We start from the raw sequence: 23427 nt of genomic DNA on the forward strand, positions 1-23427 counted from the left end.
CTATTTGACTTTGAATATTCTTGTTTTCCCTTGACCTTACCTAGAATTGAGACTAGACACAGGGGGTGTATCTGCCCAGATCACTTTTCCTCCTTCACGAGCACAGGTCATTCAGTACCGCTCCAGCCTGAGCGATGCTTTATAAAGGTGGTGGTTTGCTGAAGAGGAGCCCTGCCACTGTCACAGCATGTGGCAGCTCTCCCGGGGCCCGTGCTGCAGCTCAACCCCTTCCCCAAGCCCGTCACAGTGAACACTGTGTTTTTGTTCCCCTCCAGCAGCAGCAATTTCTCCTCCCCGCCTCCCTCCCACTCCCCACCTTCCTTCGGGCTGTACATTCAGTGCCGCTGCCCTGAATGAAGGTTGATGCGAAGCGGAGAATTACTTTGGGGCTGTATTTTCTCCAGCGTTAATTCTTCCATCCCCTTCTCACGCGGAGACGCTGCTGCTCTCCTCATTTGCTCCCTAATTACACGGCACTGTAACTTTTTCCTCTTTACTCACTCTCTTCCAGCAAATTGGAAGGTGGCATTTGCCAAGTCTTGCTTTCATCTTAACCCACTGCCATGCCCAGCCAGGCTCTGATGTACTTGCTTTGTGATGATCCAGCCAGAAATAACCACAACCAGCTTTATCTTTGTACCTTGCAGCAGCTCCGTGGCAGGATGAATCCTCTCTGCAATCCTCACCGTGGCCAATGGGACATGGCTTTGGGAATTAGAGTCTCAGTGCTCCAGATGTGTCCCCACAGCTGCCCAGCTGCACCTTCACATCCCCAGCACATCCTAATCCTAATGAGCATCAGGTCCCCTCAGGGCCTCGGTTCACGGCGCTGCTGAAAAGTGTTGGTGGGTGCTGGGGAAGAGCCAATCCCCCTGTCCTGTCCATCAGTCTGGTTTGAGAGCAGAGCCTGGGGCTCTCTTGCTCTCAGGGTGTCCTCTCAAGTCAGTGTTACAGATGCGGCAAGTGATGCAGGTGATGAGCAGGAGCCCCGTTTCATCCTGAGCAAGCATGGGAAGAGCAGGACAGCAGGTCAATGGATGCCTTCCAGGCTGCCTGGGCAAGATCAGTCTCTTTTCCCCAAGGAGCAACACATCCAGCAAAAACCCATGCACAGAGCAGCCACCACAGACACCTCTGCCAGGCAGGAGAGGAAGAATGTGCCCAGATATCACAGTGATGGGCACCCAGATTAAACAGAAACCTCCAAGGTCTGCCGTCTGTGCCAGAGAAACATGAGGAAGCTGCTTAACTTGCAGATGGTGACTTGTAACACAACCACTGGCCACTTTATACACCACCACCACCCCTTGCCCCATCTCCCCACACTCTGCCACTGAGCAAGGAACAGGCACAGAAGAAAAAAAATCCTTGCTCCAGCCTCCAGCCAGGGCACCAGATGCTCAGCTGCTCCCTGCCAGTATGCCCAGCTCGCTCACCACACCGCCTCCCAGTTCAACCTTAACACTGGCTGGTGCCTCAGGCTCCTGATGAAAACCTCCAGCCAAGGGCTGTTCCCTGCCAGCTGGAGCTTCATGCTGGCAGGAGCCAGGAGCGACCTGGAGATCCACCGAGCCACCACAGGACTGGCACAGTGCCACACAGCAGGGCCAAGGCTGGCAAGCACAAAAATCCATGAGATCAAGCTGAGATGACTAGGGCCAGGCAGCCCCATACATCTCCGTTCGCTGCTCAAACCTGGCTCCGCAGGCTGCAGGAGCTCCCCTGCCTTTCGGAAAGGCAGGTCAGGATGTCATGGCTCTACCAGCTGCTGGCTCCAATTCGCGTGCTCTCCTGGCCAGGCCCAGCATCACTCCAGCTCACAAAGATGGGACAGGAGCACCTCAGCATCCTCCAGCACTCCAGAGGGGTGCTTAGAAATCTTCCTCCCTTCCCTTTCTGTACAGCGGATCTTTTTGGCTTCATACACTCACCATCCATAATCTCACCAGACCAAGGAGATGGGATGCTCAGGCAGCAGCAAAGTCAGAGGGTTCAGTAGTTATGGGCTGTGGATAGGGAGGCAAGAAACTCAGCACCACTACAGTGTCCTGTCCCCAGCGTCACATCACCTGCATCCCTCTGAGCACCACGTGCCACCGGGCCAGGGCAGCCACAGGGAAGGCAATTTGGGAGGCAATGGGGAAGGGGCAAGACCAGGATAAAAGCAAGCCAGACTGTCCTTTGAGAAAGCCGTCCTTGACAGACAACCCCTAGGTCATTTTTTTTAAAAAGGATTTGGTAGGAACACAGCAATATTAAGCTTCCTGCAACAGTCAACTAGGTACCACTTTGTGTCCTGATGAACCCATCACATCTTGACACCACCATCTTATTTAGCAGATCAAGGACTAGATGCTAGGCAGAGCGTCAGATGGACACACTCCCAATAGACACAGCAGGGTTTGTCTCTAGCCCAGCCACCACCCACCTCCAGCTGTGACCTTCAAGGCCAGCATCCCTGCTGGCAACACCCAGGGATGCCCCTGCCCTGGAAAGCAGGGACTTGGGATGTGTTTTGAGGCCAAAATTCCCCAAATGATGGTGTGATGGGACAGACTAGAAGAGCTCAGTGTGCTTAGCACCCAAATACAGACTAGAAATAACTTGGTTAAAAAGTAGCTTGGAAAGAGCCATCCTTAGCAGAAATCATCAAGTGCCACAGGACGCCTTTGCTGAGTAAAGCAAAGCAAAGGCTGGAAGCTGAAATGGGGCCAAGACAAACTTCAGCACACGTCCTCCACATGCAGATGGGTCCCCAGGGGTGAGCGATGCTATTTGGGCTCCCGAGAGCGGCTGGCCTCCCTTCTAAGGGGACACATGAGGTTGCAGAGGGTAGCGAGGAGGATGTTGGGGCTGCAAAGATGCAGCTGGCTCTCAGCTACCATCACCCACACTGCTCCAGATTCAAGCCCTGTGCCTGCTGCCGATTCCCACAGCAACCCGGGACAACTCGCTGTGCTCCGGCATCCAGAGGTAGCGATGGGGACATCGCGTCTCCTCTCTGTCCTGCTCAGATTTGCAGAGACGGTTCCCACATGGGGCTTTCCCACCCCACACGCTCCGAGGCCAATTTAGACCCGTGTGTTGATGTTTCAGAGCTGGAGCTGGAGGGGCAGGTCAGGCCAAACGAAGGTGTCCAGAGGCAGGATCTGCCTGGTGGAATCTCACTCTTCCCCAGGCTCTGCCCAAAAAATAGCACCGCAGCATCACCCACACATCGCCCCTTCCTCCCACTCGCTCTTGCCCTCAGACTTCGGCCACTCGAGCAGAGCTGGGGAGAGCAGGGACTGGAGAGGACCCAGTCCTCCCACACACAGCTGCCCACCACCAGGCAGAGCCGCTGGCATCGCCCTCGCACACTCGATGTGGGCTGCAGGAGAGCCCCAATGCGCTCATCTGAGGGGGTTTGCAAAGGTCAGCCCGGGAGGAGGTCTCCGGCGAGGGCTGTGTGCCAGCACCGGCTGGGAACTACTCGAGAATAGAGGCAGGAAGGAAAAAAAAAAAAAAAAAAAAAAAAGAAGAAAGAAAGAAAAAATAACCCAGCTGGCAGCACAGACGTTGTCGAGAGAGGAAGCGGCAGGTTGAGACAAGGACACGGCTCATTATGCCACCCCCGCCGGTGCGGAGCGCCGAGCTGCCGGCAGCGAGGAGCAGCGACCAGCACCCTCAGCCCCAGCCAGGGAGGACAAACCCAACACCATTGCTGTGGTTAACGGCGGCGTCCACCCCCTGCCTGGCTCTGCAGAGACCCGGGGTCACGGGGATGTGGGAAATGCTGCTGAACAAGGTCCTCCAGCGCTGCCACCATCCTCAAGGGTTTTCAAGGTCAGCCTGGATAAAGCACCGAGCAGCTCACCCTGACCTTGGGGCTGACCCTGCTTGGAGAACGAGACCTCCTGAGGACCATTCCCACCCGCATTACCCCATGCTCACAGACAGGCAGGCCGAAGCCCTCTGCATGCTGGGGCTACTGGCAGTGTTGTGGTCACTGGGAGCTGGTAAGAGCCATTTGGGTTTGGTGGTTTCCTCAGGGCACATGCCGGGGGCTGGATGAGCCCTGAGGAACAAGGTCTCCATGTCCTCAGGACAGGGCTCTCCTGCATAGAGAACAGGTTCAGCAGTAACTAAGACCCACGCGTCACCTGGAAGGTGACCCTCAAGAGATGCATCAACCTCAGACCACAGCCAGGTCAGCAGCAGATGAGGAACGGGGCGTGAATGCAACAACAACAACAAAACTAAATTAAAGAAAGTAAAAACAGGCATGGATTTTTTTTTTCTTGCAGTCCTTTCCTCATCCTGCAGCGCAGGGTGCTGGAAAAGGCGGGCGGCATCTCCAAGGATGGGAGCCGGCAGGAAGGAGAGACAGCGCTGAACGCGTGGGCGCTGCTCTTGCCGCGGAGAACGGAGCACAAACCCCGCTGCTGCCAAGCCCAGTGTCCTCAGATGCATCTCCCCGGCTCACCCAGCCACCATCGCTGCAGACTTCCCTGCGCTGAGCGGGGGAGTCTGAGCGGGCCAGGGGAGCACCGCAGCGAGCAGCCCGCCATCTCCAGCCATCTCCTGCCCGCAGGATCGTGTCCGGGGCACCTGCCCTGTCTGCTCGGCCGCGGGGAGATGCAGATCCAGCTCGGAGGTGGTGGCAGCGACGGGAAAGGTCTCCACGGCTTTGCAGCGGGTTGTCACCCATACAAGGCGCAGACGCCACTCAGGTTAGGAGGTTGCAAAGGTCGGTGGCCTCGTCCACTGCTCTGACCTTCAGACACCAAGTAATGATGCTTTTAACAGAAAAACAGCCGAGGTCACAGTCACCCGCCTCCCCATCCTTCTCTGGGACAAGAGAGCCCCAGCCAAAGCCCCGGGAAGAGCTGAAGCTCCTGCAGAGCACATCGTGCTCCTCACTCCTGCAGCCTGGGCACTCCCCATGCCAAGAAGCACCATCACCAACCTTCCATGGATTTCCCTTTAGAGAACCTTGCTTAAATTGCTTTTTGACCTCAGATGAGTTTCTCACATCTTCCCTCCGTCCCTCCACCCAGGGCCACCGTTTCCACAGGTTAATCCCAAACCACTTCACAAAAGGCGCTTACACCCCCAGGTGCCGCTGCCCCTTCCTGCACATGATGCCCTGTTACAGGAGGGGAGCTCGAGCATCCCTTCCCCTGTCACCTTCCCCCCACCACACAGGATTTTATTATTCCCCGTCATGCCTCCCTCACTCATCTCTTCCCCCAGACGGAAGCGAGCCGGTTTATGTAATTGTTCCTTCTATGGAAACGGCTTCGTACCTTTAATTATTCCTGCCAGCCCTCCCTGCACTTTCCCGGCGTGTCTTTAAAAGGGTACGGATGTGCCAGCGGGCAGACAGGCTGTGAAGGAGGAGCAGTTTTGGTTGAGACACCCGCCGTGCCCCAGGAGGGCGGCTGTGGTCTGCCCTGACCCCGCTCCAGCCCCGCTTGCAGCGGCAGAGGGGCCACATCCAGCCCCCAGACCAAACCCCTTGTTTGCGCCCGGGCAGGCTGCAGACCAAGCAGATCATTTGTGAGCACCGGGACGGCCAGCGCCAGCTCCCCCACCCTGGGGCCTCCGACGGCCCCGGCCATGAAAGGCCGATGAAAGGCAACAAAAAGCATTTGCAAGGCCAGGGAATCGGCGCGGTGCGGGACGAGCCCCCCCGCTGGCAGGGGTACGTGGCCGGCCGAACGCACAGACAGCGGAACAGACGGGGAACAGTAAGTGCTGGTTTAATATCACGATGACTCAGCCGCTGCGCGGGGAGCACGGTGAAAACACCAACTCGCCCAGCTCGCAGGGGCTCTGCAAACACTTTGCAAGGGGAAAAGAGGAGCCCAGGTGGCCACTCACACCCTGTCCTGGAGTCAGAGACCCACCGCCAGCGCAGGAAAAGATGGGGAGACCGACGCTGTGACCACACCACAGGGGACGGACAAGCCACAAACCCAGAAATCACTCCAGAATGCCCCATTTGAAGTCCCTCTCAGTAAGGGGAAGCATACAGAGGCTACAGCAGCACTGTCTGATCATGACAAATGCTGTATTAACAGCTGCAACTGTTCACATCGCTGCTCAGCTCCACGCGAGCTGCAGTACCCACACGACCAGCTGCTTCCCCCTCAATCCGGTGACACCTCCGCAGGCAGGACACTGTCCCGAGAGGGACCATCGCTCTGCACCAACGCGGTACCCCAACAGGGGCAAGAGACAGGCTCGTTTCTGAAGACGGGCAGGTTTCCTAGGACAAAATGCAGTGCACTGGGTCCAGACAGATCTTTGCCCAGGAGCCACCTTGCTCCAGGTCTAACCCTGACCAGGCTGCTAGAAAGATCAAGAGGGAGCCTCGAAGAACAAAAGCCCCTTGAAAGGAGAGGGGTGACAGGGCTCTGCAAGGGGACAGCACTGTGACCGAGCTCAGCCCAGCCCCGTGGCTTCCCTGCTCACTGGCCGGGGCTGCAGGCACTGCTGGGGCGCGGAGCTGCGGCTGTGTTACGCACAACCCCCCGCCTCACACAGCACCCGGGCTCTGGGGTCCAACAGCTTTTTCCTGACGCAAAGCAAACCCCGGGATGAGCCTCTGCACCCTGCCCGGGCCAGGGCGCCGCAGCCCATCCCCGGCACGGAACCCTCTGCGGCGACGGGGCACCGGGTGTTTGACCCGGGCACGGGGCGCGAACCCCCGGCCCCCACACCGCGCAGACCCTCCCGCCAGCCCGCAGCGGCCCGGGCGGCTCCGCCCCTCCCTCCCAGCCCCGCCTGGAGCGGCTGCCGGCCCAGCACCGGCAGGGCTGCGGGATCCGCATCGGCCCCGGCCCACGCGTTACCCCGGGGACACGGGTTCGAGTCCCAGCGCCCTCCGCTCGCCCTCGGCGCCCCGTGCGCCGCGCCCGCGGGCGGGACCCTGCACCGGCCCCGGCCCACCCGTGACCCCGCGGTCCCGTCCCGCTCCCCTCCCCCCGCGGGTCCCCCCGGTCCCGCACCCGGGGGCGGGTGGGGGAAGGGTTTGACGCGGGGCGGACAGGTGACGTCACGGTTTTCCAGAAGATTCCCGCGGGGATCCCTCCGCTACTAAAGAGCGCTCGGCCAATGAGAGCGCCCCGAAGGGGCGGTGCCGGCTTGAACTGGCCAATGGGAGGTGGCGGGAGGGAGGCGGGGCGAGAAGGGTGGGTCTCGCCACCACCCGCCCGCCTCGCCCCGCCTCCCTCTCGAGAAGAGCCAATGAGCGCGGCGCGGAGCGGCGACGGACACCCCGCCGGCCCAACGGGGCGGGGCGCGCGCGGGCGGGACTCCCCTGACGTGGCGGCCGGGGGGCGGGGGCGGGGGCGGCTCGGCGAGCGCGCGGCGCCCCGGGACAGCGCGAGCGGTGAGTGCGGGGGGCGGCGGCGGCACAGCCCCGCTGCGCTGCCCCACACGGCCCGGCCCCGCGGGGACCGGCCGGCCCTGCGGGCTGGCGCGGCGCTGCCGCTGCCCCGCGGGCCGGCACGGTGCCGCTGTGGGGCTTGGGGGGGGTCAGACCTCCTGCCCCGCGGGGTGACAGGGTGTCACTGTGGGGCGGGAAGGGCCAGTGCCCTTGTCCTGTGGGGTGACAGGGTGTCACAGTGGGGTCAGTCCCCCTGCCCCGTGGGGTGACACGGTGGGGCTGGGGGGTCAGTCCCCCTGCCCCGTGGGGTGACACGGTGGGGCTGGGGGGTCAGTCCCCCCGCCCCGTGGGGTGACACAGTGTTGCTGTGGGGTCAGTCCCCCTGCCCCGTGGGGTGACACGGTGGGGCTGGGGGGTCAGTCCCCCCGCCCCGTGGGGTGACACAGTGTTGCTGTGGGGTCAGTCCCCCTGCCCCGTGGGGTGACACGGTGGGGCTGGGGGGTCAGTCCCCCTGCCCCGTGGGGTGACACGGTGGGGCTGGGGGGTCAGTCCCCCCGCCCCGTGGGGTGACACGGTGGGGCTGGGGGGTCAGTCCCCCTGCCCCGTGGGGTGACACGGTGGGGCTGGGGGGTCAGTCCCCCCGCCTTTTGGATGACAGGGTGTCACTGTGGGGCTGGGAGATCAGTCCCCCGTGACCTGTGGGGTGACAGGACATGGCTGGGGGGGTCAGTCCTCCTCCCCTATGGGGTGATAGAGTGACAGGGTGTCTCTGTGGGGCTGAGGTGTCAGTCCTCCTGCCCCATGTGGGGACAGAGTGTTGCTGTGGGGCTGGTGGTTGTCAGTCCCTCTGCCCCATGGGGTGACAGGGCATTGCTGTGGGGCTGGGGGGGTCAGTACCTCTGGTGAGAGCGTGCCCCTGTAGGGCTGGGAAGGGAGGATGGCGACAGGTCATCCCGATGTGGGGGTTAAACCTCTGCCTGATGGAGTGACAGGGTGTCTCTGTGGGGCTGGCAGGATCAGCCCCTCTGCCCATGGGGTGACAGGGTTTCCTGGTGGGGCCGGGGTTAACTGCTCTGCCCTACGTAGTGACGGTGTGTCCCCATGGGTCTGAAGAGGGTGGGAGGAAGGGGTTAACCCCCTGCCCCATAACAGTAACAGCGCAACCAAGTGGGGCTGGGAGAAAGGGGTTAAAGCCCCTGCCCCACGGGGCTGTAATACAGCCCTGTGGAGCTGGAGAGGGCGGTGAGGTGAGGGTTAACCCGCACCGCCCCCACCACTTTGGAGGGCATAAGGTGCCCTGTTGAAACTGTGTGATGTGTCCATGAAGGGGTTAACATCCCACTCACTCCCCTGCCCCGTTGAGGGCACCAGTGTACCCCAGTAGGGCTGAATTGGGTGGTGAGGAGATGGGTAAACCCCCCTCCTGCCAGGTATCAGTAATGGGGTTGGAAGAGCCAGCAAGGAAGGAGTTAACTCCTGTCCCCAGTCGAGGTGACAGTGTCCTCCAGGACAGCTGGCAGTGGCGAGGAAAGGGTTAACCCGCTTTCCCCGTGGGGGCACACAGTGGGTCCCTATGGGGCTGAGGGGATGGCGAGGGGTCACCCCAGGCCAGGGCCAGCACCCCTGTGGGGGCATGACAGGGGTTGAACCATCCCCATGCAAGTGAAGCTTCTCACTGAGCCTTTAAATGGGGGCACCGCCTGTGGGGTTGCTTAACCCCATAGTGAGGCTGGGGGCGGGGGGACCGGGCAGTGCAGTGAGGGAGTTTAACCCCATCCCCACACCAGTGTGAGCACCCCAGTGGGGCTGGAAACAGGGGACCCCACATGGGGAGGCAGCAGGAGGGGCTTGACCCTGTCTCCACATCGCTGTGAGCACCCCAGTGGGGCTGGAAAGTTGGGGGGTGGGGGGTTGACCCCATCCCCACGCAGGGACTCATGCCCCGTGGGTATGGAGATGGGAGCCCCTATATGGGGAGATGTTGAGGGGGTCCTGACCCATCCCCACGCAGGAGGGGCTGTCAGCGGGGGCTGTGCTGGCAGAGGCAGCGAGGGGAGGGTTAACCCCGTCCCCACGCAGGTGCTGGCACCCCAGTGGGGCTGTCGGTGGGGAGGGGGAGGCGGGCGGTGCGTGTGGGGGCCCGGGGAGGGGATGATTCATTGCTGGGTAGTCATGACATTGCTGCCTGCCTGCCTGCGGCTGCCAGCCGACACGGGCACGGGTGGCTCTGCCTGCCCCGGTGCGCCGACAGCCGACATCCCCTCCGGCTCCCTGACCGAACGCGGGACACGCAGCCATGCCGGCCATCCTGCTCTTCTGGAGCCGCGCCGAGAGGTACGCGCCGGCCCGGCACCCACCCGGCTCCCCCTGGCTCACCCACCCTGGTGCCCAGCGAGCCACCGGACCCCCAGCCCCTGGGGACACCGGTGGCTGTCACCTGCCCGGCGCTTTGCTCGCCGAGGGTGGGATGCAAGGGCCGCCCAGTGATGTCCTGGCACGGCTGCCCGATTTCGGTGCAGGGCATCCGGAGAGGATGCTCTCTGTGGCCCGCGAGTGACAGTGACGGGAGCAGGGGGGGACGCGGTGGCATTGGATTTCTTTGGCGCGCCTGAAGGTGACTTCTCAGAAGTAGGTTTTGTGCCGCCGGGCTTGGAGGAGGCACCGTCCCGGTGCCCCGCTGCGATGCGGGGGGCTCCAGGTGCTGGGGGCAGCTGGGTCAGACCCCTTCTGCTGGGGGACCGGCACTCGGGGAGGGGGACACGGGGACCCCTGCGTGTCTGAAGAAGAAAGCTGGGGAGGTGCGAATTGGTTAACGTGACTTTTTTCCACATCACTGCCGCCCTACTTTTCTCCCTCCCCGATTCGCCTGGGGGGTGCAAAGCCCTGGGCGTCAGCAGACCCGTTTTTGAGGGAGGCTGGGGGGCTCCTAGCTGTGCTCCCCGTGCCTTGGCGGGGGACGTGACGGTAACAGGGTAGCCGGGCGCCTTGCGGCAGCGGGGCGGGAGGATGCCGGAGCTGACGGCAGAAGTGTGTTAATCCAGCGGCTTAGCGAGAAAGCGTCAAGAAACCAATTAAAAGGGAAATTACAGTTTGGCGAGCAGCTCCATTGAAGGGTCCCCCCCGCGCGCGGCTGGGGAGCACACAAAGGACGGCAGCTCCACGGCAGCTCCCTGGCAGCGCCGCTCGACGCCCGCTTGCCCATTGCCGAAGCCCTTTGGGACCTGTCCTGGCAGCGGAGGTCAGAGCCCACCACGGCCGCCGGGCTGGCGAGGAGCTGCCGTTCCGGTGTGCCGGACGAGCTGGAGGGGGCAGCTTGCCACCAGAGCATCCCTTGGCGGCGGCGGCATCCCCGGCACGAGCCGGCACCGTCCTCCTGCCACCCGCCGGTGCCTCCCAGCCAGGCACGCAGCACCCGCCAGCGCCCGCGGACAGCCGCGATGTTCAAAATAAAACTAGAGCCTTTAAAAGTGACGGCTTGGACTCTGAATGTGTTCGTAAAGTTTCGGTAAGTGGATTTCTGCCTCTCAGCCTCGCATCCTCACGTTAAACCGTCAGTGCCTGTCCCCGGCGTCCTGCCGTGACCTGGCACCCCAAGATGGAAAAAAAAAAAAAAAATTTCGCTGTGCTGCTGCCGGGGTGGGTTTGTTCACTTGGATGACTGCCGAGCGGAGGGATTACATCAAATGATCGCTATTCAGCTGATGCGCTCATCCAGAGGTTGCACGGGCTGATGTCATGTGTGAGGCCAGAACAAAGATTTAATTTTTTATTTAATTTTTTTTTCCTCTGTGTGTGTGTGCGTGTGGTTGCAAGAGGAGGATGGAGGCTGGGCTGGCTCGGCGTGGCCAGGGGATGTTTGTGGTTTTCTCCCAAGGCCGTGGCTCGTCTGGTGGCATCTGGGTTGGGGGGGCGATGCAGGAATGGCTTTGCCCGCCTGAATCCCACCCTGCCGCACCTTCCCACCACCCCCCCGCTCCCGAGGGGGTTAAATGGGAAAGCGGGAGAGGATGACTGAGCAGAAGGGAGAGAGGAGCTGGTGGCAAGGCGCAGCTGATCCCGGGAGGTGGGAGGGAAGGAAGGAGGGAGGGAGAGAAGGAGGCTCTGCGGGGACAGAGTCGTGTTTTACCATCATCGCGCATGTGAGTGGTGTCGCCTCCAGAGCGTGCCTTAACCCACCGGGTCACCCGCCGGCAGCTGGTCCTCACCTGCACGGTAAATCGCGGCATGGGGGTGCGTTTTGGTACAGAAATGACTCCAATCTCAGCCAGGTGAAGGGGTTCCTGGCTGGGAGAGGGTCCCCAGGGGGGCATCCCCACCCTGGCCAAAGACCCCTTGGCGGTCAAGACCGGAGGTCTTGTGGGTGGCGACAGCGTTTTGCCGGGACGGGGTGTGCATTTGTGGGGAGCGCTGTAGGGTTTCTGCCGGGCAAGGGGGTCGCGGTGGTGCTGTCAGATGGGGCTGTGTGTGGTCAGAGATGGGTGCTGTCATCCCTGGGGGGAACAACGGGAGTTTTGCCTCCTCCAGGTCTCTCGAGCCACGGTGCGACGGGGTTGTGTTCATTGCTGCCTGGCTTGTCCTCCCTGTTGGGGGGTGGCACCGTCCAGACAGGGGCCAAATCCTGGTCCGCGTCCCGATCCTTGTCACAGGGAGCCCCTGCCCCACGTCGGAGGTTGCCATGGGGACAGGAGGTGTTGGGGTGACCTTTGGTGGGGGGGTTGGTGGGTCACATCTCACACCCCCCATCGCTTGCCTGGAGTCTCCCGCAGCCCCCCAGCTCCGCAGGGAGGGCAGCTGGGGGGCGGGCAGGGGACAGAGCGTCCCCGGTGTCTGCGTGGGCTGGGTGCCGGCAGCGGCTCTGCGCGCGGGAGCTGGTACGGAAACGTGCTGGCATCCAGGAGCTGCCGCGGGAGATGCTGACGGATGCTCTTAACACCCCCAGGGACCTTCTCCCACCTCTTCTGTGCCCCCCAGGCTGCCTCACATGTGCGTGGGTGCCCCCATCTCCCCTCGCCGTGTCAGTCAGAGGTCTTGGCTGCCTTAGCCCTCCTCCCCGTCTACAGCACAGGACTTGCTCCCTGGCTGGGGCAAAAAAGAGCAGAAATTGGTGTTTCTTATTGAGGTGGCTGACCTCCAAGCCCCCATAGCAGCTACCCAGCAGCAGAGGGGTTATTGCCCGAGGTGTGACCCAGGAGAAGCCCTGGATGGCTGGGGCGGATGCCAGGGGCTCTGTGCAGGTGCCTGGCCACCCTTATCTGAGCCGCTGTGGTTTGGGGGGGATGCCTCTGTGAGCTCCAGTGGGAGCTTACGGATAAAGTTTAGATGTGAAGGAACGTCTGGTAACCTGTGTGACGGCAGAGGAAAGGGCCAAGGCTCACAGCCGGTGCAGGAGCCCATCTGCTGGAGGGGCTGCCCAGGGGCGTTAGGAGCGAGGATGGGGTGGAAGTTGTAGCGTAGCGGGGAGCAGGAGGAGGGCTCGGCGGAGAGCAGGGGGTCTGCTGGGGCAACGCCTGGCAAAGAACCGGGCCAGCAGCAAGCACCAAGCTGGGCTGTGTGAGCCTGGGGAACAGGCTAGGCTTGGGCGAGCTGGAGGTCACCAGATAACAGAAGATCAAGAAGTGTCCTTGGGAAAGCGTGGGGGTTGCTCAGCCTCTGCCCGGAGGAGCTGCCCTCCCAGCTGCTCCGCCACCTCCCTGCGTCTCTGTGACTCCAGCAGCGTGACCAGGGCAGGAATTAATCACCCGTCCTTTTCCTTCCTTGGGTTATGGCCACCCGGTTTCCCATGCCTTAGTATAGGCATGGCCGTGGCCTCGGCCCCCGCGTGATGCAGGGAGCGAGCCCTGGGCTTCTGGGTTACTGCAAGATGTCACTGAGGGCTCTCGGGGAGTGCAAGTCAGGCTAGAAAGTGGTGGGGGTTTTTATTAAAAAAAAAAAAAAGCCCTCCCACCATCACAAGATGTTTCTGTCTAACGGCTTAGTTCTCTCTTCGCTAAATACAAATTACGGCTCTGACACGCCAGAGGCGCTTATCTCCAGCTGAATGCCAGTTGCTTTCAGAAACAAAATGTTTGAAGTTCCTTTAAGGTGAAGACAGCAGCGTGGTCGCTGCTGCTGCTTTCAGCCTCCAAAAACCTCCTGTCATCACCCCGACTCCCATCCCGGCTGGGGCAGAGCCGGGAGGGGACAGTCACGGGCCAAGGGCCACATTTAGACATGGCTCAGCCGTCCCGGCTCGGCGCTGGGGGGACGGGATGGGGACACGGCCCTGGTGTGACGTTAGCGGCGGCGTGGCCTCTATAATAATGCCGCGCCCCGGGACAGGCTTCTCCCTCTCCCCGCCAGCCTCAGAGATGAGTCTCCCCATCCCCAGCGTGGGGCTCGGGGGGGTAAAACCAGAGCCGGGGCACATCCTGGTGCCGGGGCTCTGAGTGCCGGTGGGAAGCGTGGACTTGAGCCGGCTCTGGTGCTGCTGGCCGCGGGGACGCGCAGAGCACCGGCTCCGTGACAAGTGTGTGCCGGTCCCGTTCCCAGCCGCCCCGGTGCCGTGTTCGCCTTACGGAGAGCTGTCTTTCTGCTTTCAGGAATAAGTACTCAGCTCCCGGCAGCGTCGCCGTCATGGGGAAGGACTATTACAAGATTTTGGGCATCCAGTCCGGTGCTAACGAGGATGAAATCAAGAAAGCTTATCGGAAAATGGCCCTGAAGTATCACCCCGATAAGAATAAAGACCCCAATGCTGAGGAGAAGTTCAAGGAGATCGCGGAGGCTTACGACGTCCTGAGTGACCCCAAGAAACGAGCTGTTTACGACCAATACGGGGAGGAAGGTAAGGGAACAAGCGCTGCCTGCACGGGGGCAGGGGTGCTGGGTCCAAATTGGTTATTAATGGCCGAGGGGGTGTTTTCGCACAGACCTGTCCCCATGGTTCATGCCTGCCCCTGAAACGGGGCTGGTAGCCATGAAACCGGGTGGGGGTGAAGGCTCCACAGGTGCCGGGAATCACCTCTTATCCCACTCGTCCCTGGGCTGCTCTGCTTTTCCAGCCCATCGTGCTGCTTCCCGGGGCAGCCGGGCTCTCCCTGCCCTCTGCCCCCACACCCCGGCAGCCGGCTGAGACCGTGGAGGTGGAAGGAGCTCACCTCCTGGGTCGTACCTGGGGTAATTCGTTAGCCACCCTTTAATTAACCTAAATACCCCAGCGGAGAAGTGTCGCTTTTGCCCACATTCCCTCACGCATTTGGCCGCTGGTCCTGCCGTCCTCCCCTGGTACGGTCTGACCTACAGGATTCAGAGCTTTTCCCAATTTAAGTAATAGGTCCTTGTTTTGAAACCAAGCGGCTGGTGTTGTCTGGTGGTTGGCATGGAGGAGGAGGAGGAGGAGGAGAGCCGCTCCACCACAGGCGGCCTTATTAGTCGAAGATGGAAGAACGCAACCCCATTCGAGGAGAGCGCCGAATAGCATCTGCATTAATCAGCCCAGGGCTTGGGCACTTAAAAGAGCAGGAGGTCTGGCAGGAGCAGGCTGCTGGGTGGAAGAGGCAGCCCCTCTGGCGGGGCCAGCGGGCAGGTGCATCCCCAAACAAGCCACCAGCGGAATTAACCAGCGGTGGGTTAATTCTCGAGCCGTTAATTATGTCAAGGCTGCGGTGGATGAGCCACTGGCAGAATTAACCAGCAGTGGGTTAATTCTCGGCCCATTAGTTATGTCAGGGCTGTGATGGACACGCCGAGCCAGGGTGATTTGCTGTGTAAAATGAGAAGCGGCTGTCGCAAGCGGGAAACCAGCCTTTCCCCAAAGGCACCTGAAATTGGACCCGCGGGCACTGGTGTCACCGAAGGCACCTAAAACCAGAGCGAGTTAAGGAGTGAGGGAAGAGTGGCCCCCTCCTGGCAGTGGGACAGGGAGTGCCAGCAAAGCCAAACCCCTTTGGCATCGGACCAGTCAGAGTCCATGGGCCCCCCCCACCTTTTGTTTCCCATCAGATTCCTTTTTTTTGGAGCAACATGTCCCCCAGGCTTGCCCGCCATGTGCTTGTCCCCCTCATATCTCCTGCAGCAGAGAGCTGGCACAAGAGACAGCCCATCAGAAATAGCCCTTCACTGTCACCAGCATGCCCTGAAAATAGTCCTGGAGCTAGGCTTGGCTTAACCCTTCCCACCCCTCCTGATCAAAAATAGCCTTGCGGAGCATGTGTGACCTCTTTGGGGAGGGCACTTGCTCTGTGCCTTGGCTGCTTGGGACTTGGTGGGGGTTACGGTGACATAAGGCTCAGCCCAGGACCTGGCTGGGGAGTTTCCCCTGGAAATGGTTGCCAAAAGGTCCAAACCTTGATCTTACCTGGCGTTTTGCAGAGTCTGTGCAGAGGGAGCTGTGTGCCGAGCTGGAGGTCTGACCTCCACCCGCTCTGCCACCCAGAGCCGTGGTCGCTGAGCTCAGAGCCTGTTCTCACCTGCAGGACACGATGCGCCTGGACCAAGGCCATCGGTGCAGCCCAACAGACAGGGCTATTTGGGCAGAAGGGAGCCTGCCCATGGGCAAAAATGGAAACGGGCTGGTCAGGAAATGTTTTAAATGAAAACGCTGTGAACTGGGTGGAGAAAACCAAAGAAGCACTTCAGTAGGGACAAAACCTGAATGGATTTTGTGCTTGCTGGGTGTGGGGGCAAGAAGGACTGTGTGTCATGGGTTGAGGCGGTGCCTTCCTCGCCCGTGCTCTCCGCAGGTGGCTGTGCTGGAGAGGGTGACCTGCACCCCTAGGAGATGCTGGAAAGGCTGCCTGGAGCCAGCAGAGACCACACTCCTGCCTGGAAAGTGCTGTCCTGGCATGGCGTCCACCGGCGGGGAGCGTTCATGTCTCATCTTACCCCTTCTCTTCCAGGTCTCAAAACTGGAGGTGGCTCCTCAGGTGGCTCAGGGAACACTTTCCACTACACCTTCCATGGAGACCCCCACGCCACCTTCGCGTCCTTCTTCGGAGGCTCCAACCCTTTTGACATCTTCTTCGCCAGCAGCCGCTCCCGGATGTTCAATGGCTTTGACCAGGAAGACATGGATATCGATGTCGATGATGACCCTTTCAGTGCCTTCGGCCGGTTTGGCTTCAATGGCATTAACGGCGTTCACCGGCGGCACCAAGAGTCTCTGCACTCGCGGAGGAAGGTCCAAGACCCACCCATCATCCATGAGCTCAAGGTGTCCCTGGAAGAAATCTACCATGGCTCCACCAAGAGGATGAAGATCACCCGCAGAAGGCTCAACGCTGATGGCCGGACCATGCGGACTGAGGACAAGATCCTAAACATTGTCATCAAGCGGGGTTGGAAAGAGGGAACCAAAATCACATTCCCCAAAGAAGGGGACGCCACCCCAGACAACATCCCTGCCGACATTGTCTTCATCCTCAAGGACAAGCCTCACTCGCACTTCAAGAGGGATGGGACGAATGTGGTCTACACGGCAAACATCAGTCTTAAAGAGGTGGGTATGACTGAGAAATCCCATGGAGTGGGAGGTGGTGCTGGGTCGTGGCATGCAGGGCCAAGACAGGAGTCCGTCCTTGTTCTGCACCGATGAGGAGGGACCAGGTAGGTCCTGAGAGACTGGAGCAAAGACCTCTGCAGGGAGGAGCTCCTTGGTTTTGGAGGTGCTCAGCCCCAAAAGGTGTAGGGCACAGGTGCCGCAGTCCCTGCTGACTGCACCTTGCTTCTTGAGCCAATGTGGGTGGTATTTATCCATTTTCTCCCTTGCCCATGTGGCTCATCCTTCTATTTTAGCATAAGGTGTTCACATATGGAAGAGAGCCCAGATTCTCTGTGGGAACAAGGGAAAACCCAAGTTGTCCGGTGTGCGTCTGGTACCTGCTTGTTCTTGTAGCTTAGTTACTGTCCAGGATATCCCGGGGAGCCTCTCACGTGGACAGAAGGCAGGGTCACACTGAGAGAGATGGTACCTCGCCCACCCTGAGCAATGCCTTTGCCAAAACCAGCTCTTTTCCTTGGTTCTGGCTTTCCTAGGTGAAGAACCAAATAAAGGAAAAGGAAATGTTTCAGGCAGTGAGCAAAGCCCAACCCATCCCGGCTGCCAGTGCCAGGGGTGACAGCGGCGCTGGGCTCATTGGTGACAGTGGGGCTGAGCGCATGGGTGACAGTGGGGCTCGGCTCATTGGTGACAGCGGGGCTGGGCACATCGGTGACAGCGGGGCTGGGTACATCGGTGACAGTGGGGCTGGGTACATGAGTGACAGTGGGGCTGGGCGCATAGGTGACAGTGGGGCTGGGTACATCGGTGACAGCGGGGCTGGGCGCATCGGAGCCAGCGAGCTGTGCGGGGGTGGGGGAGGAAAGGGAGAGCACCCCAGAACAAGATGTGCCGTTCGCCGCCGCTGCTGTATAACTACTTTTTATTAAATCGCAGCTGGCAGCTGCATTTAACATTGACGCTTTTGGCAGCTGCCATTTGCTGTTCCTTTCAAACTGTAGACGCTGTCTGTCTTCTTAATGAGCTGATTTTTTTTTTTTTTTGTCCTTCCTGAAGACAGATTTATGTTCTCAAATGCATTTAATAGAAATAAGCTCAATGAGCCAGACCTGAGGTAGGGAAACGTGAGCTCATCAGCGTGCCAGCGAGTCGGGAGAGCTTTGCGGTGTCTCTGCACCCCAGCTGGGGCTGTGACTGGGTGAACTGGGAGCACGGGGCAGCCACGGGGGTCAGACAGAGCAGCGTGCTCCCGGAGCAAACTTGGCTCCAGTTAACCTGCAGACTCGGTAGCTGGATTTCTTTCTCAGTGCGATGTGAAGAGGTTTATTCCTGCAGTGACTGGCTCCCCTGGCCGCTCCAGAAATACTCGGGAGAGGCTGCCTTATTTATGGAGCCATGCGTGCCATATCTCAGATGTTTCCTTCCGTGCATTCCCCTATCTGTAAAAGTAACCCTGAGCTGGCTGTGCTGATGTCCAGGCCACATTAGCCCAAGTTCATGCTCTGCTCAGGCTGAAGGGACTTTCGCCTGGAGTTGCCCTTTGAGCAGCAAGTGGAGAAACCTGCTCCAGCCCCACGTGCTGCTGCACCAGAAGTTCTGGTGCTGAGCGCCTGTGATTTCCATGCCCAAGGCATGCTTGCACAATGCAGTCACAAAGGGGAAAATTGCTGGTTTGGGCAAATTCATTGTCTCTTTGAGCTGGATTGTCTGTCTCTGTCCTCCCCCACCGCAGACCCAACGTGCTGGGCGTCCTTGGGGAGCTGCCGGTCTGGCTGCCATCTCTAACCTGCTGGTGATACTCTGCCGCTTTTATCTTCTAAGAGAAGAAGAACCTTAAGTGCTCTAGAGCACGAGCGGTGTCGGGAGCTTCCCCGCTCCATATGCCACCTCCTCAGTACGTGATGGGATACAACCTCTTCATCACCTCAGCCTGCAGCCGTGGCCCTGGGCGCGCTCCTTGCACCCTCCCTCCTTGCGAGGCTGCCTTTTTTACCTTGAGTTTTAGTATTTTCTGCTGCCGGGAGAGCAGCGCAGCACGGTGCCAGCAGGCAGAGCTGGCGGGTTGTGGGTGCTGTGGCTCAACTCACGGCCATACTGGGGACAAGGCACATGCTGCTCCGTCTGGGGGTGTTCAGGAGAGCATCTTCCTCCTCCTGCATCCCACAGACCTCTCTGTGGAGCACCCCGGGGAGACAGTGTCCCCCCAACCCTTGTGTCGTGGTGCCTGGGTGCCCTGTCCCCCGTCTGGGGTGGCGCGGGGTGTTTGCCACGTGGCTGCTGCAGGAGCCGGAGGTGCATGAGGGCTTCCCCTGGGCTGCAGGGAAGTGTCCCTTCCTAAAATTACAGGCGCGTGTGGCAGAGGGAGGAGTGACACCCCTGCCGCTCCTGCGGGCAGATCTGCAGGCAGCACCTGCCCTCGGCAGCCGCCCGCTTTGCATCCTTAACCTGGCGTCACCTTCCCCCGAGCACCCGCGCATCCGCAACCGGTGGCGACGTCCCCCCCTCCCCGTGGCATCACCACGAGCGGAGGAGGACCCGGCGCTGACCTAGATAAAGCTCTGCTCAGCTACCAAACCCGCGGTGGTTTCATCCCGAGGGATAAACCCAGCCTCTTTCTAGGATGCGGGGCAGCTCCCGTGGTTGGTGGTGTTACTTCAGCAACCGGTTTCCCAAATGCCAGTGAAGTTCGAGCAAGAATGAAAAACAGGAACATACGGCGGAGGAGCCACCGCCTCGAATTCTCGCGTCTTGGCTCTAGGAAGGAAACATTAAGATCCCGTCTGCCTTCACTGTTAGTGCCTGCTCCTGCTCGCATCCCTCTGCCTGCCCCGTCCATGTGTTCCCATGGGGAGTTCAGGTTCTCTTTCCTGTTTTGTGGCTGGAGATGTCCTTTCCCTGGCATGCAGCCGCTGCAGCCCTCCACGGCACACGATGGTGGGCACCGGCGAGCAGAAAGGCTCCAGCATCCCTGGGCAAACCCAGGGCAGGAGTGCATTGATGGGGGGAGATTGTCCTTTGCCTCCCCGCAGCCTCCTGGAGCTCCAGCCGAGCACCCGCTGCTCGCACGGAGCTGGCGATGGGCATTGTCCTGCAGACAGAAAAGCTCATCCTGGAGGAGACCCTTCCCAGGAGAAGACCCTTGCACATGAGCAAGGAGATGGCCCCAGCTCTCCTGCTCTCCCCTCAGCTGGCTCTGGCGCAGGTCCCTCCACAGCCACCCTGGGCCATCCGCCCGGAGCCAGTAGCCAGCAAGAGCAGGAGAGACATTTCTCCCGGTGCCTGTTGCTGCTCTGCCACCAGAGGCTTTTCCTGGGGAGGGGGATGCAAAGCATCCCACTGTCGAACCCAGAAACAGCAAATCGCATCCTCCTCCCTTTACAGGGTGTTTTTAGGGGGACGGTAGGGCCAGGACCCCAGGACGCAGCTCAGGAGGGGCAAGCATGCACCAGCCCCCCCAGGGAAGCTTGAGGCTGTACCCCTGGCACCTCCCCCAGCTCTTCCAGAAGCATCTCTCTGCAGTCCTCTCCCTCAGCCCTTGCTGAAAGCCTGGAGACGATTCTGCCCACGTGTATGCCAGAGCCGTCTGAGTTATTTAAGGACACCAGGATTTTTCTTGCTGCATTCCCGCATCACGTGGCTCAGCTAATGCAGCCGGCTTGCGGCTGCTGTGGGGGGCTGGGGGACAACGGGGTGGCACCCACAAAACCCGTTCTTGGCTTTGCAACAGGGACCGGACACGGTGACCAGCCCCTCCGGGACTCCAGCTTCTAGGCAAGCTCGGTGCTGTGCTGCGGCTGCAACCTTTTGGGGGGTGTTGGTTGTTGGGGATGGGACACGGGCTGTGCTATAGATAACCCCAGCGCCGGGCAGGGCTGCTGCGCTCGGGACGACGGCAGCTGATGAGCCATGGCGGCATCCGATGATCTCAGCTGGATTTTCGGCTGCCCGAGGTTGGGCAGCGAGGCCGGGGAAGGGGCTAAATTTAGCCCGCCCTGTTGCTGCGAGCAGACGGGTGCCTGCTGGTGGTGCCTCCTGGGGAGCCCAGGAGCTGGGGTGGGGGGTCCTTCCCCCCACGAGCCTGGGGAACCCCCTGTCCTGGGGCACCCTTCTCCTGCAGCCCGGTTCACGGTGGTCAGGCTGGCCCCAGCAAAGCCCTGCTGGGCATCAACTGATGCTCTTGGGCATCATCCAAGCAGAGCTGGTCGGTTTAACCCACGAAGCAGCCGGTGGGGGGACATGGCGTGGCTGTGGGGATGTTTTGGGGTGTCAGCCCCGTCTGATGACTCGTTCCTTCTTCTCCCCCCAGGCCTTGTGCGGCTGCACCGTGAACATTCCCACCATTGACGGGCGCGTGATCCCGCTTCCCTGCAACGACATCATCAAGCCGGGGACAGTGAAGAGACTGCGTGGGGAGGGGCTGCCCTTCCCCAAGGCCCCCAGCCAGCGAGGAGACTTGATCGTAGAGTTCAAAATCCGCTTCCCGGATAGAATAGCTCCCCAGACGAGACAGATCCTCAAGCAGCACCTCCCGTGCTCCTAAAGCCCAGGGGGGACTCTCCTCCAAGCAGCAATACTCCAAATGCTCTGTGTCGCGGCATTCAGCCCGCATGGAGCAGAGGTGCCACAGCACTTTTAAATGCAAAAAAAAGAAAAAAAAAAAAAGACAACAAAAACCCAACCACTCACACCACTTTCTTTTCCCCAAAATCCCACCCAACCTACTCCCCATCCATCCCTCTCCCCGTCCATCCCTCTTGCCCCATTTTCTACTCCAGCAGCAGGGAGGCTCCTGCCCATCGCAGCTCTCCCAGCTGCCAAACCTTTTCTTTTTTTCCCCCAGAGGTCCAGGTTTTCCACCTTGCACAAGCGAGCGGTGTGGGCCCTTTTCCCAGGGGGCTACATCACATTGTGGGGGTTTTTTATGTCACCCGCTTTCCAGGCCACTTTTCCCACAATAGGCTGGACTTGTCGGGGTCCGGTGCAGTGTAAATAAGACTCCGCAAGATCCGGCATCCCCGCTCTTGGTTTTTCTCTTTCCCCTCTTCGATATTTGCTGCTGTTCAGGGTCCCGGCTGTACCGCGGAGCCCATCGCTCCCACCCGCGGTGCCCCCCATTCCCCCCTTGTAGCCGGACTGTTTTCTCACCCGGGACCACGGTACCACGTCGGGCCGTGGTCCTCTCTCCTGTGCCAAGCCTACAACCGAGCCTCGGCTGTGCCAAATGATGGAGCACATGGGGATGGTCCCGTCCAGCCTCCCGCCCCTTCCCGGGGCTGTCCCCGGCCCCGACAGCCCGGGCTGGAGCTTTCTTGTTCAGATGTGTTGAGTTTGCATTGCCGCTTTTTTTTTTTTTTTTAAATAGATATATATAGAGAGCTCGTTAGGTAAACTCTGTAAGGGTTTTTCTCTGCCCATTTTGGGGATCCTGGCGTGGTGCACCCTGACTTTTTTTTTTTTTGAAGGGGATGATTTAGCTGCACAAACATCAAGCCCGTCATGGCGGGTGTGCGTGTGGCACAAGTCTGGGTGCAAAAGCAAAGCCAAGCGTGAGCAGAGCTGTGGGTTTCACTAGCTTTTTGAGTTCAAACTTACGGTTTTTCATAAGAAGAGAAAGGCGTGTGTATATATTTTTCTACAGGGACGATTCATTCAGGTGGTATTCCTGGGCGTCGGGGTGAAGCTGGGAGGCACATGAGGCAGTCTGCGTGGTGGCTTCGTTTTCAAATGCTGTATTTTTTTAAAAACCTTTGGATTTCCATCAGGAGAATTTTTATATTTCTTACCTTTATCGGCCCACTCTGCCTCGTGCCAGTATTTTTTTTTCTCCTGGGAAAGGGCTCCTACGGAGCCGGGAGGCGCGTTCGACCTGGCTTTGTACAGCTCCTCTTCCACTGCAGCACCTCCAGAAAAACCCCCACCAAAATATCCCCCTTCTGCCCCACGGATCTTCTTTTTTAAAGAGAAATCTCTGACTTGAAACAGGGGTTCTTTTGGGGCAGGGGGATGAGTGTGGGGCATCTGTTGGGGCTGGGTGTACAGCTGTACAGTGTATCATACAGGGCGAAGAGACCCGTTAGGCGCTGCTTAATTAATTGCCCGGTTTGGCCAAGGAGGGGATGCTGCTGTTTCCCTCCGCTGGTCCCTGTGGAGTTCGACATGGAGAAAACCTGGTGGACGCCGCGAGCGAGAAGACAGGCCAGCGCGCAGATGCAAGCTGCTTTGTTTTTCTCAATTTCAATGAGACCTGAATGTTTTATAGTGGGGTCTTTTTGTAAATTTTTTTCTTTTTTTTTTTTTTTTTGTAATGTCAGTATTGAGAGAAAAATAAAGTATTTTAAAAAATTTACTTCCTGGGGGGTGTTTTGTGATGGGGGATGCTGGACTGTGCTCATGCAGACAGCAGGGACAGGGTCGGAGCTCTGTGACAGGGTTGTCACCACCACCGGGCTGGCCGGGGACCTTCAAGGCTGGTAAGGAAGGGAGGGACCGGCCTGGCGCCCAGGAACCTTGAGGCTGGTAGGGAGGGGAGGAACAAATCTGTTTGGTTTGTCTACTTGGTGCACAGGACCTTCAGGGC

At 59.9% G+C, this 23427-nt stretch overlaps 1 protein-coding gene across 2 annotated transcripts; it reads left to right on the forward strand.

The window, feature by feature from the left end:
* Positions 1-7361: 7361 nt before the first annotated feature.
* On the forward strand, positions 7362-23196 carry DNAJB5 (DnaJ heat shock protein family (Hsp40) member B5). 2 transcript variants are annotated; one of them, XM_065657011.1, is made up of 4 exons: positions 7362-7378; positions 13954-14198; positions 16252-16850; positions 21157-23196. In XM_065657011.1, exons 2-4 carry the CDS (start codon positions 13988-13990, stop codon positions 21388-21390), a joined length of 1044 nt encoding a protein of 347 aa, XP_065513083.1. In that variant the 5' UTR covers positions 7362-7378; positions 13954-13987; the 3' UTR covers positions 21391-23196. The 2 variants fall into 2 exon arrangements, with proteins under 2 accessions (XP_065513083.1, XP_065513082.1); XM_065657010.1 differs by lacking the exon at positions 7362-7378 and adding an exon at positions 13688-13880.
* Positions 23197-23427: the final 231 nt, after the last annotated feature.

Source organism: Caloenas nicobarica, chromosome Z, assembly GCF_036013445.1.
Source record: "Caloenas nicobarica isolate bCalNic1 chromosome Z, bCalNic1.hap1, whole genome shotgun sequence".
Classification (NCBI taxonomy): Eukaryota; Metazoa; Chordata; class Aves; order Columbiformes; family Columbidae; genus Caloenas; species Caloenas nicobarica.

What these genes read in the sequence shown, in the direction of transcription:
- DNAJB5 (XM_065657011.1), top strand. Translation starts at nt 13,988, where the DNA reads ATGGGGAAGGACTATTACAAGATTTTGGGCATCCAGTCCGGTGCTAAC. An exon ending in CGACCAATACGGGGAGGAAG is followed by an intron (nt 14,199 to 16,251) that starts GTAAGGGAACAA and finishes CTTCTCTTCCAG; the next exon opens with GTCTCAAAACTGGAGGTGGC. An exon ending in CAAACATCAGTCTTAAAGAG is followed by an intron (nt 16,851 to 21,156) that starts GTGGGTATGACT and finishes TTCTCCCCCCAG; the next exon opens with GCCTTGTGCGGCTGCACCGT.